The sequence below is a fragment of the Podarcis raffonei genome, chromosome 4 (genome assembly GCF_027172205.1).
Source record: "Podarcis raffonei isolate rPodRaf1 chromosome 4, rPodRaf1.pri, whole genome shotgun sequence".
Classification (NCBI taxonomy): domain Eukaryota; kingdom Metazoa; phylum Chordata; class Lepidosauria; order Squamata; family Lacertidae; genus Podarcis; species Podarcis raffonei.
This window is the reverse complement of record NC_070605.1, coordinates 44,208,547-44,230,357: the sequence shown is the minus strand read 5'-3', so window position 1 is coordinate 44,230,357 and position 21,811 is coordinate 44,208,547. Positions and strand designations below refer to the sequence as shown.

The following is a 21,811-nucleotide window of genomic DNA, read 5'->3' as shown; positions in this document are numbered from 1 at the left end:
GCAAATGTCCAGAATGGGGAAGCTTCTTTTAAATGTGGAAGATGTGGCTGCTCCCCTAAGAAAGTGAGCTGTCAGTCCCCCTGTGGGAATTCTGCTTAATCTGAGTCATGGATCAGTCCCAAGTGTATGCCTATAGTCGCCCCATAATCAGTGTTATCATTTTTGATGCCATTATTTGGCATTTCTGAGGAGGTCAAAAGTACACAATAAGTCCTTCTGCTATTATTGAAAGATCTGCCTGTTATTTCATGTAAACTCATTTACTTTTAGTAGGAGAAAAATCAGTTATCTGTGAGATATACTCTCAATGCCAACCCATTAGTATTTTATGGTGGTCTGGTTTTCTGTGAGATTAGTGCAAACATTATCTGTATTACTAATGAAAATCATTTCTATTTTCTATTACCGCTAATCGAGTCAATAACCAGCTTTTATTTCATGTAGAAGAAAACAATTTGTTCCAAGAACTACAACTCCCAAAATGACTTGCAGAGATAATGAACTCTTTATAACAGAGGGGTGACCACTTAGCTATCAAGTAAATACTGTATTTGATGTATGATGAAGACAAAGATCAAATATTTAGGCAATCAGTGGCCCTGTAAATCCTTGCTGTGAGGCCTATTGGCTCTCATCCACTCATTCTACTTCAGCTGGACTAATGGAGTGGCTGTAATCAAAGCTATTAATGGCACAGTACAATATCTGCAGGGTTACAGATTGCTTTAAAATGTACGATACTCCATATTCATTACAAGAGCAAAATACAAAAGTGCTCATTCTTTTCCTAGCTATCAGCGTGCCTTTAAATTCAAGCCACTATTCTGTGGACAGAACAGGATTTGAAATTCCCCAGCAGTTATTTTTAAGCATTGCTTTGTTATGGAAATGCATTAAACGAAAGTCATTGTCCCACGTTTGATTTTGACATAAATAATTCTAAGAATGGACAAAGGTCGGTTCCAGCTGGGTGATAGTATGCAGCTACAGGAAGATAAAAATCCTGTAAAAGTACATAAGTTCAAGGTCTTCTATGCATGCCCAGCTCACTGCACCCCACCACCAGATCCTGGCTGTTATATAGTATATCCTTCTCTCCCCCCCCCACTTTAAAATAGTATCTGATGCATATAGGAAAGGTATAGATAGTTGTTGTATTGTGAAGTGCATGAGTGGTTCAGGTTTCACTGCTGGTTGCCGGAATGTAAAAATGTTTGGGGGGGTCGGGGGTGGGAGAAGGGAAATGGGTTTAGGTCCTTTTGGTCATGCAGTTCACATCAATATGGGGTTTTGTTCAGCTCTTATATGAAACCAGTTCCCCAAAAGTTAAATTTAATGTGCAAATATAAACTAGATATTGGGTGTTTTACTCCATAATTCCCCAGTTCAAAGTTAATCAGTGGTGTTTCTGTATATTACAATTTCCCTTTATGGTTGTAGAGGAATATAGGAACACATCTATGTTAATATACTGGATAACAATTGCTCATATTTGTCTCATAAGCCTATATTGTACATCTGGGAAACAAAGAGTAAAAGTGATTAAACTTTTTGATGGTGGTTCTGAAACTATGGAACTGTTTTGCTAAAGATCACTGTGACTTCATTAGGCACTAAGCAAAGTCCATACTATATCATTCATGCTTTATTTGAATGTTATTTTGTTAGGACTTTAAAACAATGGAAAAGCTGAGTATAGATTCCTTTTGTGGAAGAAGATTTTCTGGCCTTCAGTTCTCTATTTAAACCATACTTAAATTAAACTATGGTTTAAATGTGAACATGCAGTGTTGAAATGACAAGAACTTTGCTTCTCCCCTGACAAAAAAACCCAGCCATATTTTTGCTTCACATTACATCCGAGGACTAGTCACTTGGTCTAAGATAGCTTCCTGCGTATTGGTGGCAAAAAGGGCATAGTGCTCTGTGCCTTCCTAAAGGAATGGTTTGTTAACTTAAGGGAAATTTCAGAGCCAATAGAATTGGCTAAATTTATATATATCAGAGAGGGAATAAACAAACAGGAAGATTCTCTAGAAAGACATTTGCAGCTGTTGCGCTTATAAAGAATAGATACAACATGGAAACTTTCAGTGATCTAAAAATAGAAACTTTCAATGATGCCCCCAGCCTTAGTCTGTTAGACTGGCCAAAGGTGAAAGTGAGGCCAGCATCTTACCTTTGGAGGCAGCTGTGGTGGCAGTTGCAGAGATAGGAAAGGGCATCAGAGGAGGGAGGGAAGGAAAGAGGGACAGAGGCCAGGGTTGCCTGCCACACCCCTGACCATCATTCAAAGCACCCCAGGGTGCCACGGTACACTGGTTGAAAGCTACTGATCTAAATTAATTTTGATTAGAGATTAGAGATAGAAAAGGATGGATAGAGAGAGATCCCATTCCTACAGTGTGAGGCTATGTTTAAAATAATCTTAAAATATATTCTACATTGGTATACACTCATATTTAGAAAGCTGTAGCTTAACTAAATAAAAGGCACTCTAGAAAAGAGCCTTTAGCTTAGCGAAAGCTGAGTACAGCAAATAAAAAGTAAATGTATTCAGGTCACATCTTTCATTCACATATTTTACTTGTATAGTGCCCTCAGAAAGGCCAGATGGCTGAAATGTTGGCAGGCTCTTGCACCTGAAATTATAATAAAATACTGTGTTATTATCTGAAATATGTGAGTTGAATGTTTTTTTTTTTTAACCTGCTGTTGTGTTCACTGGCTAGACAGCTTTTGTATATTACTTAAGCAATAAGACATGGTAGGGTGTACGTTACTGAAGCTTAGTTCAACTTGTTTACTGTGTCACGTTGCCAAGGAACAAATAATTTCAGCCACTGAAATGATGCACTAACAGCAATGCAGTGCTTCACTATTAAATATCTTAATGCTATTAAAACATAGTCAGAAAATGGAATTGCTAATTTGTCAAGTTGATGATGCTGTGCCTGTACATTACAAGAAAATTATTATATAAACGTGACATATCAGAATTCATGAGGAGGCAAATAAAAGGCAACTAACACAGAAAACTGGTGCAAAATTTAAAATAATGATAGCTGCTACTAACAACTCTATATTTCCTGTATTATTTGTAGTCTTACTTCTACAAAATTGCAGTACAAACCCCTGCATCTATAGAGGCTTACTTATAGGACACTTAAAGCTATGCAACTGCTGTTTTTCTTTTCTTTTTTAAATTAAAAATGCAACTATTCATGTTTGTCAATTCTCTATGGGTTTATCCCCAACTGCTTAGGTAGTATCTGTGACCCAGAACTCACATGGGATGGATAACTGCTCTGATTCTTCTCTTCAGACGCAACAAAAGAGGGTCTCTGGTGACCCTGAGTACAAGAAGTAGAAAAGCACCCTAAAAGCAGAAGAGCATAAATATATTTACATTTACATTCTTAAACTATAAATGGATTGATTCATTGCTGTTTTCATCGTACAAAAATACATTTAAAATCTAATGACAACTACTTAAAATACAATCTAACAGTATACAGGTTCAGCTCTGTGTAACAATTCACACCGTTTGTATGATCAACATATTAATTTAGTGTTGTAGAACCCTTTTCAGCCCACTGCTGCATGCAAGTGGGGGGGGAGTGTGCAGGGAAAAATTGACCACCCCACTCTTGTGTTCATGTGTACACACACACACAAACACACACACACACCCTATATGCACAATTCAAGGAGGTAGGATTTGAACCCGTGGCCCCAGCTTACATTTTCCCCACATCCTATTTTTCTTTTCTCATCTACAGCATAAACCTACTTTGTTTATGCTTCTCTGTTGTTGAGGGCATGCCTTTTTTATGATTTACCCCTTACTAGTATCATCTGCCTAAGATGGTGGTAGTGATGTGAATAACTTTGTCCTCACCTCATAACTTCCTTTATACTAGAGTCAAGCTAACATTGTATTCCGTATTTGTTTTATTACCTGGGTTACACCATAACCAGCAATTTGTCCATCAGTGCTGAACTGGACAAACGTATGGGCAAGACAGCTTTGGCAATGGCTCGTGGATCCAAAAGGGTATGGGAGAATGTGATACTAACAAACCAGTACTAAGATTAAGGTCTGCCAGGCTTGTGTGTTGAGCATGCTGCTTCATGGAAGTGAGTCATGGGCAAATTACAGCCAGGGGCAATGCCTTCCACATGCAGTGTGTCAGGAATATTTTGGGCATCACGTGGCAGGACAGAGTCTCATACAAAGATGTGCTCTCCCACAGCAGTGGCCAAGAATGACCATTGGGATGAGCACAGAAAGAAGAAACAGCATGGTGTATCTGCGGCAGCACAACTGGACACCTTCATTTGCCCCAGCAGCAACAGAACACATCTCTCCCATATCAGTCTATACAGCTGCAGCAGACTCTGCAACTGCTTGACTTCACCCCCTCAAAGCACCCTCTTCTATTGTCTCCCAAGACAACTACTACAATGTGAAAAAATAAAAACACACCTACATTTTGCATGTGCTTTAGAGGATCCATTCAAAACTTCATATAGTGCTGAACACTAGAAGACAGTGCACAAAAAAATAAATCAAAATCCAAAACTCCAAGATTCTGAGCAAAGGAACTGTGCAATCCCAGTGCCTCTCTGGCCAAGCCTGGGCTGCAGCAGAAGCACAGGGCCAAACTAGTTGCGATGTGGGTGAACATGATCAGAATTAAGAGCAGGGGGAGGTCAGGGATGTGGCAATCAAATGCTATTGTTCATCCTCTTAACAGAAAATCATTGCATTAGCTTTCATATGACAGAAGTAACAACAAACATAGCTGAATGTGGTGTACTAGTCAGTACAATTCAGTGTTCAGAATGAACACCACTTACAGTACATTTGGTTACTTCTGCATCTTCCCGAAGCCTTGTGTCCCTAAGCGCTTCATATTTTTTAGTTGTATTTCTACTTCTTTCACAGATTCAGCACTTACTGTGACCTTTGCAAGCAAGCATTAGTCAATTAAATCCTGTGATACCCCTAGGCACAAAGTAAATATTCTCATTACACAGACTGGGAATTTGCCTTAGTGAGGATAAGCAGTTTCCCAGGATTCATATTTCAAATGGAACTTGTAATCTATGTCTCTCGCTTGTTTCCACCGACCTACACTTACACAACTGTCCATTAAATGGACTTTGCCTGGAGGTAGTTGAGAGTCTGCATATACAAAATGGGCATATGATTTTGGTAATTTGGACATCTTGGTATCTGTGCCTTTTAAATTATATGTTCGATATGATTGCAGTTACAGGCTGAATTCACAGGTCTTCACGGTGGGCATTAATAAATGTGATGACATCACAAGTCAAAGTTAAATTGGATTTGACAATGTACTCCCCCCCCCCCGCCCACTAATAGTGCCCCTGTGCCAATGTGATTTTCCAAAACTGGAGTCACTCAGAAACAGGGGAGTATTAACATACCCAGAGTAACCACCTAAGATTTAAGGAAGAACAAAAATCATTTAAATCACTGAGCTATCCATGCTGATACACACAAGACACATTTTTGTGGCATATTACTCAAACCTTATATTGACTTTCAAGAACATCTGCAATTCCTGCTGAAATAAGAAACAGAAGTCATATGACCCTTGTAGCTATCAGTTAGCACTTCACTAACATCTTCATGTGACCTTCGTGCAAATGCATGCCCAATGGTAGCCCAATCACCAGCAGCAAAGACAGCAAATCTGACTGGCTGCCAATCCTAATCTTCAATAGCCCAATTGTATTCTAAATCGCAAGATCATGCTGAAGATTCATAGACTAAAATAAATTAATGTGTGCTTTGCCATTCCAGCTTCACAGTCAAAATGTGTAATGCTTTACAGTATAAACTATTATTTTACAAAACAGCTTGCACAGTAATTTGTCATGGTACTTAGTGTTGCTTTGCAGAGCAATCCTGTGCATTTTTTCTTGGAAGTAAGACTATTTTGGTTTAGTAGAGCTTATTTCCAGGTAAATGTGTATAGGATTGCAGCCCCTGTGCATTTTGTAGAACAATTATATTTTTCACTGCATTGTTAAGAACCCCTAAATACTGAATTATATTCTACTTTTTTTTTCTAGAACAAAAATAAACATTGCCCTTTTTTCTTTCTTCCTACCTTCTTTTGGTGAGGTGCTGATATTGCAAAACTTTGTTTGCCAAGATAGTTACTTACCTTTTGATCAAAAGGTAATTTATAGTTTGAGGAAGCTTAAAGAGTAATGATCCTTATTTCAATAAGTTGGTGGATAAGTTGGTGTTTCCTGCTTGGCAGGGGGTTGGACTCGATGGCCCTTGTGGTCTCTTCCAACTCTATGATTCTATGAATATTTTTATTTGCCATATAGTTCTAGCACCACACAGTTGTCCAAATTGTTAATAAAGTAGCACCAGCTATTATTAACAATGAGGATTTAATAATCACTAAGATAGCATCTGAAAAATTGTTGTTAAAGGGAAAGCAAAGTTGGGGTAGAAAAAGGCAATAATAAATATCACAACCCTCAAAACATCAATACATTTTTCAAACAAAAGTGCACACTGGATGCCTGGGTCCATGCCCATCTCTGTCTTCTGTCAATCACACACATCCTTTTATTAGTCTAAGATAGAAAATAAACAAGAAGACTGACAGTTTTGTGTCCTTTGGCATTTTTGTGTCACCACCACAAGAGGAAGAGGGTATTATGTCATCAGTCAAGTCTGTCAGGTCTGGTTTAGGCTGCTGTTTATCTTTAAAGATTGTTTTCCTTAATTTCCCCCCAAAAAATGGGTCCTCACATCTATTATGGATTGTATGTTGTTGATACTCCAGGAATCAATTCCCCCCCATAAACTGGAAATGTTCACCGGGAACTATTTGTTTTCTTTCTATTAGTGGCCATAAATACATTTATTAATATAGCTACAGTCTTTGTGGAAAACATTTTAGAAGCAGTAGCTACAGTCTTTTTCAGCATAGGTAACTAGCATGGAAATTTCTGGAGATTCATTTTGAGCAAAGATCAGCTAATTTTTGGGGCCAAACTGCAGAAACTGTCATGGGCACTACACATACACATGCAAGCACACACCACAGCCTTTTCTAGTACCACTCTATGCTTCCTCAGTCAGACCACACCTGGAATACTGTATCCAATTCTGGGCACCACAATTTAAGAAGGATGTTGACAACCTGGAATGTCTGCAGAGGAGGGAAACCAAGATGATGCAGCTTTCTTCATTGGATAGAAATGATGGGTGTAACCCTGCAACCAGCTAGCAACAAGCTTAAGTAAAATGAAGGGAAAGAGACTTAAGTACCTGCAAAATTAGCATTTATTTTTGTTTTATGATATCTGGGCAACCCAATTAGGAGGCACAACTACTGTAATAACAGCAAATAATAAATTAGAACTAGTGTGTCAGAAATTGTTGTTGTTTTTGTAGCAGACCTCACTTTTAAGAATCTCATTATATATTATGTCCATTCATATTAGCTTGCTTCTTTTCATTGTTGATAACAGAGAAATGCTAACAGCCTGAGGTAGTAAAAGCTTTTCAGCTGCATGGTCATTGTTGCAGTCACTTTTTTATGTGGCTTCTACAGCTGCTAAACTTATTCCTTCGGGGCTAATCAACAACAATTCCCTTTCTATATTGCTCTATTTAGCACTGTTTCATATTAGGGGGGTGGGTGCTTATGTCTTTGATTACCCGATTCATTCATGAAATTGTCTATCTCAGCACAGAAGTGGAAATGATCAAGATTGATCACATGAATAAATTGAACTGTGTGAATCCAAAATGTGTTGAGAGCACTAAAATAATTTATTTTCTATATGCTCTCTCATGCTATGTATCTTGGCTGCAATTTTATTAGTAGAACTGTCTGAGAGATTGATTCAGTTGCCTCCCCTCCCCAATAGAATGGAAGGAAAGATTGCAAGGCTTTGTATATAGCTGGGGAAATACTACTTACAACATCTCCAGAGTGGAGAATTTATTAACATTTTGTGCAGTTCTGCAACTCTAGTACTTCCAAATATTCATTTGATATTTTCTCTTATTTTCTCTTAATTTCTTTCGTTACCAAAACAGAAATGTATCATTTTGAAATCGATATTTTAAAGAGATTCTCTATAAAAAAATACCTCTTCCCTGTCCCATCTCATTTTTCTGATGACTTGTCTTCTTCCAGTAATCTGTATTGGCCTGGGGAATTCTGCCTGAGGAAGTGATTTGTGCATTTTATTAAAACAATATTTAGTGTGTAGGAGGAGTAATGTGTGCATCAGGTTCCCAGTGGTTTATAAGCATGGCAGAACTTACTGTGAGGTGGGCAATGCCCTGCTACCCTGGGAGAACACATGTGGCAGCAGTCCCTCTTTGACAATGGTAGATGGCCAACAACTGCATTCTGAGGGTGGGACTGCAGTCCTGGCAGGTTTTTTGGCACTACAGTTGACAGGTGTAGGGAAATCTCATCAGCATCACCATTTATACAGGTGTGTTACAAGTATGAAAATGTGAAACTCCTACCACTGGAGGTTGACCAGGAGCTGCTTGATATTATTGATTCACATAAGATGGTGTACACTTCATGTATACACAACACAGATACAGTAGTACACTCCCCACTTCCCTAAGTGAAGAAAACATCCAAGGGTAGAGCTCATTAAACTTTAGTTCATTTCAATGAGAGCCCTGAAGACTGAAAACATGGTTGTAACATTTGCTTTATTTTCAAATATACAAGTAGATCATGTGTGGATGTAAACAGCAGACACTCCTACCAGGCAGCAAGCAAATTCCCTGAAGATTTGCACATACAGTCTACCAGTCAGCTCACATTTTGTTCCCTGACTGTACCCCCCCATTACATATTACTTGTGTGAAAGGGGGAAGCACACTATTCCCTATCCCATACTCCCAAGGACATGTGACTTTCCCTGGTTGTTGTTGTTTAGTCGTTTAGTCGTGTCCGACTCTCCGTGACCCCATGGACCAGAGCACACCAGGCACTCCTATTTTTCACTACCTCCCGCAGTTTGGTCAGACTCATGTTTGTAGCTTCGAGAACACTGTCCAACCATCTCGTCCTCTGTCGTCCCCTTCTCCTTGTGCCCTCCATCTTTCCCAGCATCAGGGTCTTTTCCAGTGAGTCTTCTCTTCTCATGAGGTAGCCAAAGTATTGGAGCCTCAGCTTCAGGATCTGTCCTTCCAGTGAGCACTCAGGGCTGATTTCCTTAAGAATGGATACGTTTGATCTTCTTGCAGTCCAATGGGACTCTCAAGAGTCTCCTCCAGCACCATAATTCAAAAGCATCAATTCTTCGGTGATCAGCCTTCTTTATGGTCCAGCTCTCACTTCCATACATCACTACTGGGAAAACCATGGCTTTAACTACACGGACTTTTGTTGGTAAGGTGATGTCTCTGCTTTTAATGATCCTGTCTAGGTTTGCCATCGCCTTTCTCCCAAGGAGCAGGCGTCTTTTAATTTCGTGACTGCTGTCACCATCTGCAGTGATCATGGAGCCCAAGAAAGTAAAATCTCTCACTGCCTCCATTTCTTCCCCTTCTATTTGCCAGGAGGTGGTGGGACCAGTGGCCATGATCTTCATTTTTTTGATGTTGAGCTTCAGACCATATTTTGCGCTCTCCTCTTTCACCCTCATTAAAAGGTTCTTTAATTCCTCCTCACTTTCTGCCATCAAGGTTGTGTCATCTGCATATCGGAGGTTGTTGATATTTCTTCCAGCGATCTTAATTCTGGGTTGGGATTCATCCAGCCCAGCCTTTCGCATGATGAATTCTGCATATAAGGTAAATAACCAGGGAGACAATATACAGCCTTGTCGTACTCCTTTCCCAATTTTGAACCAATCAGTTGTTCCATATCCAGTTCTAACTGTAGCTTCTTGTCCCACATAGAGATTTCTCAGGAGACAGATGAGGTGATCAGGCACTTTCCCTGGTACTACCTCAATATCCATGCATTGGTGAGATTGTCTGACTCAAAGAAACCTATGCAAGTATTTATTATTTAAGTGTGTGTGTGTTTCTTTAATATTTATATCCTGCCCCACATCACACCTGAGTCACAAGGCTGGGTCACAACAATTTAAAACACAATATACAATAAAAGCAACTCAGTATACACTTTCAAGAAGAACCATCCTCCATCTATTCAATATGTCAATGGGAATAACCATGTACCTCAGTGCACATTCAGCTATCTCTGCTTGTCCTATCTTCCTGCTCCTACTTATTTTCTCCTTGAATGTGGTTCAGAAAATTCAAAGAAATGTGCAATCCAATCTATAACTATGTTCCTAAAGGCATATAATGTCTAGTACTCATAGACATGGGGAAATATATTTTAATAATCTTCAAGCATGGATTTATAATTTAGGCTGATTTTTTTCTTATGGTAAAGAGCCTATAAATGTGGCGGGGACGCCTTATGACCTCTGGATCCTGGAAAAGTGTATCCCTACCGTCACCACCACCACCCAATTCCTGAGACCTAAAAACACTAAAGAGTGGTCTCAAGGGCTCAAAAAACTATTCCCTAGCAATATGTTTCTTTCAGTTCACCATTCTGGATTATTAACAAGTAAGTTGGCAAGTGACACATATATATACACACACTAATAAATAAGGAAAATCAATATTGTTGTTGTTTCAAGATATATGATGTTATCTTGTACCAATGCTTGAGCCAAGCCTACAGTCCCATGATCTGCTTTCAGGGGGAAACAATTGAATATAGTGAACCCGGAGTGCAAAACTAGCTAAACTATAGGTTTGGGTTGTGTGTTTTTAAACTGAACTGATTTCGGAATACAAACTCTCCCAGACACATAAAAATTCTAGACGATACAAGTGAGATGAACACCAGCCGTTGCTGTTGTGTATCACTTAATGCAAAGAATGTGGTGATTTGTTCTGTGGTAATAATCCATTCAGGTTACCTACAAAGAAGACTATTTTGCAAAATTGTAGCTTTTGATTTCTTCTTGTTTCGTATTTTGATTTTAAAGCAATATTTTATTTGTCTTGTCCAATATTTGCCAAACTGAGCATTTGTAAAGCTCTGTGATATAAATGGTATGAAATTACTTTTTAAAAAACTCTATACCTAACATATTTCTACAACTTCACATTAAACCTGCTACATTGAAGATGGTATTACAATGTTCATTTATGAAATATTTTGAACATATGTTTTATTTTTTGCTTTACAGCTTTGAGGGACAATAGGATTGAGCTGCTTCGAGCTTCGTGGCATGAACTAACCATCAGAGTCACTGATGTGTCACTGTCAGATGAAGGGCAATACACCTGTTCTTTATTTACTATGCCTGTCAAGACTTCCAAGGCTTTCCTCACCGTTTTGGGTAAGCATAACAGGTTGAGAATACCAAAGAGAAAACCGTTGACAAGATAACTTATATAGCTTCTTATGAACTTTAGGGGATTCTGCAGAATATGGCTGCATTCAGATGTTGTGCTGAACCATGGCATATTGCTACAAAAATGAGCCTGGTCTCCCCTCAAGGTCTCCCCTTCAGACATGGTTGTAAGGAGGAGTTTGGAAGCTAACCACAGCAAGTCATCTGAATCAAAAACTATGGTTTATTTTAACTAAATTTAGTGAGAACAAGCCAACTTGATAAACTATGCCTTGAGTTAACTTCTACTAATCATACTTACTTTGTCCAAGTTCAGGTGATGTAGCTCCTAGACTCTTCTTTGTAGCTGCACTAGGTGGAAAAATGAAGTACACTAGCTTGGAGATAGGCTAGGCTCATTCTCATAATGCTAAACTATATTTTAGTGTTACATCTGAACCAGCCTTTTATATTGAGTAGACACAGTGGCTATTATTGCTTTATACTGAGATTATCTGTAGTGAAAATTATATTTGACAATTATAAATGACAAATTAGTGAATCTCTTAAACTGGTGTAGCCAATGTGGTCTCCTCCTGATGCTGTAGACTTAAACCCCCATCATTCCTCATAATTGGCCATGCTTGCTGGGGCTGGTGGAAGCTGTACTCCAAAACATCTGGACTGACATTGTTGGATAACAAATGGAATAGCATTAAAAACCCATTTATCTTTTCATTTGGAAGATAGGTAGGGACCATAGCCTAATAGCAGAACACAAGCTCTTTATGCAAAGATTCTAAGTACAGTCCCTACTGCCTTTAGTTAAAAGGATCAGGTGATATGAAGATACACCATGATTAGATGATGAAATGAAAGATTCTCAATAATTGCTGAAAGTCAAGAGTATACCATGTTAGGCTAAATGGACAAATAGTCTTACGTGGTATAAGGGTGTGTCCTAAGTTAATGCACATTGCTCAGAAGCATGAAAAGAAATGCAAGTGACTCATGCATTCATCTTTCACTGCCTTTCAGAATCTGTAGAACTGCAGTTTTGTTGCAGTATCTTGTAACCTGGGTTGATACAGAAACCACAGTACACTGTACAGTCCAAGGACTAAGGAGTTTGTTTGTTTATTTGTTTGTTATATGTGCTCCTTTTCTCACTACAATGCTATATAGTGGACAGGGGAAGAAGTAAACGTGTCTAATGAAAAGGCACTAAGACCATCTATTTTGTTCCTTACTCCCTTTCTACTTTAACGGAAATGCACATTTCCACAAGGATGGCCAGCTTCTTTAACTTCAAAATATTCCACCTTTTTTAACACATAAAGAAAAGCTATAAAGCAAAAGACTTGGGAAGTGACCCAGAAAATAGTTGAGGCATCAAGATTCATAAGAATCTATGAATGTTTGTGTCCACAAGCACACACACACCTCTGTATATGCTACTAATACGCTATAAAAAATTGGTACGCTAATCCAGCAAGGCAATTCTGCCTATGATATAAGATGTCTGTCAATGAACTACCTTCTGGATGCAACACTATGTGATTGAAAGCAAGCTGTGTGTGTGTTAATCCTGCACTGCATGTATACCATTGGACTGATGGCATCTATGGAGAATGAGGATGATAATTGCAGGTACCTCCCCACCTCCAATATACTAGCACTGTCAGAGTTGCCAGTGCTGACCATCTGCTCAGGGACAGGGGGAGAACTTTGCATATAGCAATTTATATATAGGCTGCTGCTGTGCATGGGGGTCTCTGGATCTAGGAGTTGCCCCCTGAGTTTGACATGTTCTTCTTACCTTTTCTTACTCGTCCCTTTTTCAGTTTTTTCTCTGCTTTTGACTCTTTGTATATAGTAAGGTGAGAGTTGAATTTAATAAGGCTGATGTAAAATGTTCTGTGTGCCAGTAATATTAAACTTAATCCAGCCAGGGAATTGCTTTTGTGCCTAGGATATGAAATATGTGCCTCTGCTAGTTCCACTGAGACTATTTTACCTGTTTGACGTTAAAGGGGAGGGGGAACCAACTCAGAACAGAGTATTCCAGGATAAAGACAAACGCAGGTCAGTTTTCAATCTAAAGAAGCATATCTTAAGATAATAATAATAATAAACAGGCGGCCGTTTAAACTCAGTGTGTAATATACCCCCACTATCTTTGTGGTTCTAGGGAAAGCAATGTTTAAAAGGCATTTGTCAAGCTGTAGTTTTTCTCTCTCTTTTTTGTAATGTAAGGGCAATTATCAAATCAGTTTAAAAAATCTCTTTTCCTGTAATTCGTTCGTGCCATCTTTTTAATAAGATAGGAAATTTTTGTATATATCAGTTCCCTTTTCAGTCTTTTGAATTATTAGATTTTAATGTTAGGGGTATTATTAAGGATAACATATCACACATCTTGGAGAGAATTAATGCATTGAAAAAAACTCTGCTGTTTCTTTCATGTGTTGACTACTGCTCAGGCATAATCAGCTACCTATGAATTTAGATAGAAGTGTTGTTGTTGTTGTTTTAAAAAAGCTGAATGACAAAGTGAGGTGCATTGTAAATTATATCTGACTTCTGTCCAGTGATAAAGTCAATGAATTACATAAACAGCATTCTTAAAATAGTGTTGCCCTTATCACTGTGTGTGATAAGAATGGATAAAAAAAGGCAATGGAAGGATGTATTCCTCATCCTAACCCTTCTTAGCTAATTTGTGAAGCAATACTATTGATATATTTACACAGAAATAATTCCCATTCTGTTCAGTGAGGCCAACTTCCTAGTAAGCATTCTTAGAATTATAACCTCATCATTTTTACATTTGTTTTTAAATTTCCCCTTCCATTTACGTGGACATTTGGTGGGATGTGTTTCATGCTTGTATTTTTTCCTGTGGTGTAAGGCTGCACTGGACTGTATGTTGCTTCTGAAAGAGGCATCTGCAGTCTGGGTTAATTTTAGACGAAGAGGGCCAAGTGATAGTGAAGGTGTTATTTGGCACCAAGGTCTGGCCTCTCTGCCCAGCGTGCACTGTGTGACTTCTTGTGCCTTATAACTTACCTTACCTTACCCTCTGCTGCTCTGTGGTCTCCCCTGTCATTATCAGTGCATCTTGTTTTTGTTTTTCTATTTCTCACCAAGGCTGTTCTCCTTTTTGCTGTAACCTATTTTTCCTTATCACGTCACATGCTTTTTCTACTCTTCTATGTTTACCACGTAAACTCCTTTACATCCCTGTCTGTCCCCTGATGCCATTGATCTGTCATCATTCATCTTCTGCCTTAGCTATTTTTAACAAACAATGGGCTTGCAACACTGTGGTAGGATCTACTAGAAGGAAATAACTCAGCACAACGACTAGCAGAATCTCTCCTTTAGTTAAAGAACCATTGAATTTAAGAGTCCAGCATTAATTTCCATACACTGCATAATACCTAGTCTACTCTGTACTTGGAATAAGGAACTGATATGCAATAGCATGGTATGGTTCAAAATGCTTACCTGGGGAGCTGAAAAGCATAATTCACAATAGTACGATATGTCTGGGGTTTGAACAAATAACTGATGATCAATGGTCTAACAGAATATCTAGCTGAGACAGTTTGGGGGATGTATGAGGAATTCTCCAACAGGAAAATAACTGGTTGTTCCTTTCAGTAAAGATAGATGAGCAATACTAACAATTGGATATCTATGAAAATTTATCTGCACCTAAGATGCTAGTGTTCTGGAATGTAGAAATAACCACCTTTTGTGGGGAGTGTATAAAAATATCCACTTATTTGGAGAAGATAACTAAGAATTCTTTAGCACCTCTGGAAGAAAAGTATAGATCAGGACTGTCTTGTGTACTCTAAATCTCTCCACCTTGCCATTTCCTTCTACTCTATTATTTTCTTTGTTAGTTATCTGTATTACTTCATTGTCTCCTTATTTCAAAATCTCTGGGACCATTTTTCCATTTTTGCTTCACTCAGGGTTCCCATCCATCTTTCATTTCTATCACAACTGATGGCACCACATTATGAACAGGGATGCTGGAGGAATTCGGTTTCTGACAATTCTCGTAGAAGCTGACTTGATCCACATCTCTAGGACTAAACTGCAAATCAGAATATAGCTGTCTATTTTTGTGTGGATTTTTCTAAAAATGCATATTAAAGGAGAAGGGAGATGAAACATCTACAAGAGTTAGACACACCAGAAATAGATTGGTCTATCCCTGATTATAAGTCGCTAGCAGCCTCTTGCCCAGCATTGCTTGGGACTTCTAAGAAAGACAATTAATCAGTTCAATTTTGAAATCAGTCATTAAAATCAGTATGGCTCCCACAGGTTCAGTCCACCATCTTGATTCAAAATGACATTAAACCACAGCTAACCATAGAAAAATCCCTGCTCCTTGATTTCAGGAACCATCATGCAAAATTTGGTGATGATATATTAAGAGGCACCCAAATGCATAGTGAATAAACAAACCAGCCTTCTAAAATACATAGTTACTATTGATCAATGGTAAACCATCTACTGCTGTGTCTGCTTCTTCATGTTCTATTCCTGTTTTCTCCTCTTCCCCATCTCAGTACCCCTATTAAAATTATTGTTAAAATTATTTCTAGTGGAGTGAGGATAGAGGCGAAAAAGCAAGAAATGTGGAGTTAGGACAATAACATAGAATTCAGAGACAAGCCACACTAGCAAATAGTTAATAGAAAGGCTCTAGTTGCTGACAAAGCAATGAAAATGGAAAGTGCTGGGCTCAGCTTGACATGCTCTTGCCTGCCCTGAGGCCCACACCTCATCACCTTACAGATACACAGGCTTCTGAACCTGTTGGCGCATCCAGATTTGCTTCAATTGCTTGGCTGTCTTTCCACAGTGCACAAAAGTCTCTGAGCTCCAGCTGCACACTGAGTCCAATTTCACGGTCTGCATGGAAATTCACTGTTTCTGTGTAGTCCATGAAATCATAATTTATACAGGATATAAATTATGATCGTATGGTTTGATCAAAACCACACTATGATCTACAGAAAGGATATCAGTGAATTTTAACTTCTTATTAACTAATTAGACTGGAATAAGTATAACTTTTATATGGCCTCTTTTCTTTCTGTATTGCTAGCTCAAATTATACTGTAAAGCTTTCAGATATTAGCTTAGTTCATACTAAGGGCCCCTGACAGTTAGGTCTAGTCGCGGACAACTCTGGGGTTCTTGGCTTTTACTTCTCAACATGATATGCTTAGAATCAGGAATCCATTGTTTTGAAACTGAAAAAGGAAGTCTGCAAAATTGTTCAAAGATTCAGAATGCTTGTTTATTTGGGGAGAAATTTATGCAACTCTTATGTTGGATATGTAGTGCCTTGGATTTTAAAAAAGATTATAGATTAGTGTCACTAAACTTGGTATTGCTGAAATAAATGTCTGTACCAGTAGAAATTGTACTAATCAGTAATGCCATTTTACCTCTCTGCACTGTTAAAAGCATTTAAAACAACTCGTATGGTATCAACATTATAAATCATGCTTATGCTTTTTGCTAGGTGTTCCAGAGGTTCCTCAAATTAGTGGATTTATTTCACCGGTTATGGAAGGTGACAGGATGGAGCTTACATGCAAAACTTCTGGTAGCAAGCCAGCTGCAGATATCAGATGGTTCAAGAATGACAAAGAGGTGAAAGGTATTGTTCAGAATTGCATATTTCATTTATAAGAAACAATTGTTAATTAAACAAGCAAAGAAGTGGATTTGATTTGCAAAACTGTTACTGTTCCATTCCTGGTAGATAATCAAAGAGTAACCAAATGAATTTTCTAAGCAAATGCTAAGTATTTCTCATGCTGCTATGAGTGGGTAACCCAGTTCATAAAATCATTGCGACAGAAGGCATCTAGTTCATTCCTGCAGAGGAAGAGACCTGCTACTGCACTACCTCTGATGGGTGACCATCTAGCCTTTGCTGAAAACTCTCTGATGAAGATGAGTTAACCACCTTCTGATTCCTTTGTTGGTGAAAAGAGCCAAGGCTCTATGTATCAGTGTCTTCTTTCCCACACCAGCCTAGGGTTTGCAGCACAATTCCCCCACAGTAATTCCACACAGTGATGAAAATAATGCATGTACCTGATAGTCAACATTCACAAATACCAAGTACACAGGTTGGATAGAAATGTGTCGGGTCACTGCTTCACTCCATATATATCTCTGTTTTTCCACCACCACAGTTTTATGTCCTTGGCCTATGTAGCTGCTTCTTTGCTCTGGCTGGGTGGAGCAATCACTACATCCCTTTTCACTTTTTCCTGGCAGATTAAATCACATAACTTCCCATTAGAATTAGATGGTGCCCATTGGGGTTGGTAGAGTTCAGGATAGGGCAACTGCCAAACGGTAGGGGGGACCAGCTCCTTTTTTTGTCCCCATCTTCCTGCCTTGTAAAGGTACAAAACATACTTACAGAATGCAGTAGAATTACTGAGCAGATATTCAGTAGTTTTCTCAAGTACGGACAAACCACAAAATTTTGGAACCTGCACCAGGCATAGAAATGACTAGTCATTAACTCTGCCACTACAGCAAGCTTTAAAAGTCAATTTCACCAAAAGCAGAATGGTGACGCTCGGAGTCCATTAACCCAAGAAGCAGAATCCATGCATGGTATCAAAGCAATTCACAAAAACCCTTTCACAGAGAGAAAAGTGGTGAGGCTAAGAGTTCAAATCCCATCCACACCTCTTTTACATATACATCCCTTCATACTCTGTAACCTCACTCTAGCTACCTAGGGGGCAGAGAAAAAAATAAAGGTAGGAAAGGGGAAAGACTGGAAGTAAGGAGGAAAGGGAAGGCGGGAAAAAAGAGAGAAAGACAAAAAGAGGAGGCAGAATAAACAAAAGAAAGAAAAATGGGCATGGGAGATGATAAGGAAAATTGCTGCTACTTTATATACACTGAAAAATCACAAAGCAATCCCTTCTGCTACCTCTTGCCTATTCTCTGGTTGTTTTCTGTTCCCAGTGCACACTGGATCACATTGTCTGCTGTCTGGGCACTTAGTAAGTGAGTCAGTGTCTGTGAGGATTCTTCATTAAAAAAAAACTACAAAAGAAAGTCATAAAAGCAATAAAATAGGAAAGCAAAACAGCATTCATGCAGCGGCAAATGTAGCAGACAAAAACTTCTTGATCAGTTCATTAGGATAGCATTAAAACACCTCAGTATGGTAGACCAAAAACAAAGAAAACCTCCTAACAGTAAAAATGTCTTCATTAAATGAAGGTCAAGATCAAATTAACTTCTGAAATCAGGGAGTTCCATAGTCTGGATATCATCACAGAAAGGCCCATTTCCCACACAAAGCTTATTGTGTATCTTCTCGCACATAAAGGCCATTTCACAGTTAGCATTTTCAGAAAGTACTCACTGCTGTACTTTTTGTGCTTATTTGTTAAAACAAACACCTGGAAAACTAACATGGAAAGAAGATGCCACGAGTATACAAAGGCTTCAGAAGAAAGGTTGGATGAGATTTATCATGGCTCTGTTGTTGGTATCTACCTTAAGAGCTTATCAAATTGTTAGCATTCCTGAATGAGAGTTCAAAACTACCATATCAGGATTAGATAATTGGGTATATAATAATATATATGTATAATAATGCATTGCCTGTTAGAAGAGTGCTGATATTTTAACAGGCGCCATGGACAGATCTTATTATATACATTACATTCCCAATATATTAACCTATTGAAGGATATGAATGAGTGATTGAGGCACATGTTGCAAGACAAAATACGTTGAATACTCAACATTTTTACAAACTACAGTTTAAAATGGTTACACTGTTAACATTTCTTCTGAGAAACAACAACCATATAAAGTGTTTTTAATGCAATCTTGATTTTCTCTCTGCTTTGCAATTTCTTGCTCTTTGTGTCTGCTGCCAGAAATACAAGTGATCATGTTACATTGCTGCTATAATTTTTAACACCTCTTTTGCAATAATGTCTCAATCTAGCTCTTTCCTTAAAATATTCAATTAGAATCTGTGAGTGTCAAAATTGTATGGCATTAGTTGGCCGTGAAGCTTCTCCAAGCAACGTTGCAGAAGTAATCGGCTAAACCATTAATCTTTATTTAATATCCACCAACACTGAGTAATGTATAATACAACAAACACTAGCATATTTAGGAAAAGAAAGAGAAAAAAAGAAAATTTCCTCATCCTCCCAACCCCTGTAACATTTCGTGCCATGCAATATTTCTAAATCAAAATCAGAAGATAGTAATGGATAGAGAAATATTAATTTTGTCAGAATTAAAATGTATCTGAATTCCCATGGCCAAAATATGCATACAGAAAATACGCATTATCCTGCATCATAGCTGGGGGACGTTCCAAGCAATTCTTGTCATTCTTAGTTAATAAAGCAGGTTGAATTGAACATTAGCTTTCACACCATAGTTCATACAAGGGTGGAGATGCAAGTAATTTCCCTGATTCTAGCTGTTGGGTGAAAAAAATCACATATTCCCAGCTGCAGATAAGTGTTCTGAATATAATAATAGATCAGAGGGAAGGGGAGCAAGTTATTCCTTTACTTTTTCAGGCATTGCATGCTTAAGCCTGTTGCAAAGATGTGGAAGGATTTGCAATAGCCTGGCACCGTGGGAGTAGTAAGTCAGTTAGTACTTTGAACAAGCAACTAAATATGACGTCCAGAAACCTGGCCAGCATTTTGAATTAGAAAGTATGGTAAAGAAATACCCTGGCCTAGCGCAGTGGTAAGGGAGCTCATTTTTAGGCAAGAAAGCAATGCTCAAAGCTACTTGCTCCCTCTTATAGCAGAAACAATACTCAGTTGAGCTTTTTTCAAATGAGCAACAATCATGCTGGGCTCTGAATTAGCACGCTAACAAACATGAGAACAATTCAGAAAATTCTACTCTATCAATGTCTACTTAGCTGCAAAAAAATTCAGGGGAGTCTTGCAGACACAAGAAAACAATCACTTTAGAAGGAAGAATAGCAATCTTCAATGAACTCTTTCTCTTGGACCTCCCACTGCCTTGATACAAATGTAGGCTTATTTGAAAACATCTAGCTGCTAGCTCATTAAGATAACTTAGACAGGACACTCAATTCTATTTTTACTACTGTCTAATTCTTTAAAATGGCTGGTCACTTCATGCTGGGAACCCTGACAGTGCAGTTCTATACAAGTTAGTTCAATAGGGCTTACTTCCAGATAAATGGATATATAATTAACAGGCTGATATGTTTGTTTACTTAAGTCTTGTGTTTCACATTTCTAGATACTGATGAGATAATTTGGATAAGTAAAAACTTTCCTTCTTCTCTGCTATTACATCCCTGTAATCTGGTCAGACAGGATAGTTTATCACTCACAAAGTATCAGCCATCAGAAAGCGCCACAATGTTGATATTGAGCGAAATGATGTCTACACATGCTCTAGTCCAATCAATCAGGGCAGAGAGAATTTGGCTCCGCAACCAAAATTTTACCTTTCTACTGGAGCCTTTTTGTAGTAAAAATGATCTACAAGAGGGCAGAATCTCAATTCTCAAATCATAGGAAACCAGATATATCACTATGGCACTATTTTCTTGAGTCCACCAGCGTCTCTTCATGCAAAGATGGCTAAATAATGCCCATCTCATTCTTAATATGTCCAGCCCCTACACATTAGAGACCATCACAAATTTCTCTTTCAGTGTAGGGATGGATATGCCATCTCTCGGTATGCATTGTTTTCTATCCACCTGACTTTCACAATGGCTTCCCTTCCATTTTCACTTTGAATATTGCCCACTTGGGAATCACATATTGGATATTAATTCAGATTAAACTTTCATTGACCAGTGGTGGATGGCATGGTAATATAATAAGGGCCAAATGACATTATTTATTTAAAATACATTTATCTATCACTATATCATAAAGAATCAAAGTGGTTTATTATACACAGAGACAAAAAAAATCAAATATATATGAACACTAACTATTCATTAGGGAAAAGATCTACAGTGGTACCTCGGGTTACATACGCTTCAGGTTACAGATGCTTCAGGTTACAGACTCCACTAACCCAGAAATAGTACCTCGGGTTAAGAACTTTGCTTCAGGATAAGAACAGAAATTGTGCTCCGGCGGCACGGCAGCAGCGGGACGCCCCATTAGCTAAAGTGGTGCTTCAGGTTAAGAACAGTTTCAGGCTAAGAACGGACCTCCAGAATGAATTAAGTACTTAACCCTAGGTACCACTGTAATCTTATTTGCCAGCATAAGCCTGGTGGTGCAGAAAAGTTTTCTGATTCTCTATTAGCAGACCATTTCATAGGACTGGGTCAATGACACCAAAGGTTCTA

At 38.4% G+C, this 21,811-nt stretch overlaps 1 protein-coding gene across 3 annotated transcripts in view; it reads left to right on the top strand.

Annotated features, from left to right (window-relative positions):
• CADM2 (cell adhesion molecule 2) overlaps positions 1 to 21,811 on the top strand; it is a 356,070-nt gene that overhangs the window by 236,156 nt on the left and 98,103 nt on the right. For all 3 annotated transcript variants that reach the window (XM_053386462.1, XM_053386460.1, XM_053386461.1), the window contains 2 exons: positions 11,260 to 11,412; positions 16,964 to 17,101. In XM_053386462.1, coding sequence (XP_053242437.1) covers positions 11,260 to 11,412; positions 16,964 to 17,101 — 291 coding nt within the window. The remainder of the gene's footprint in view (positions 1 to 11,259; positions 11,413 to 16,963; positions 17,102 to 21,811) is intronic.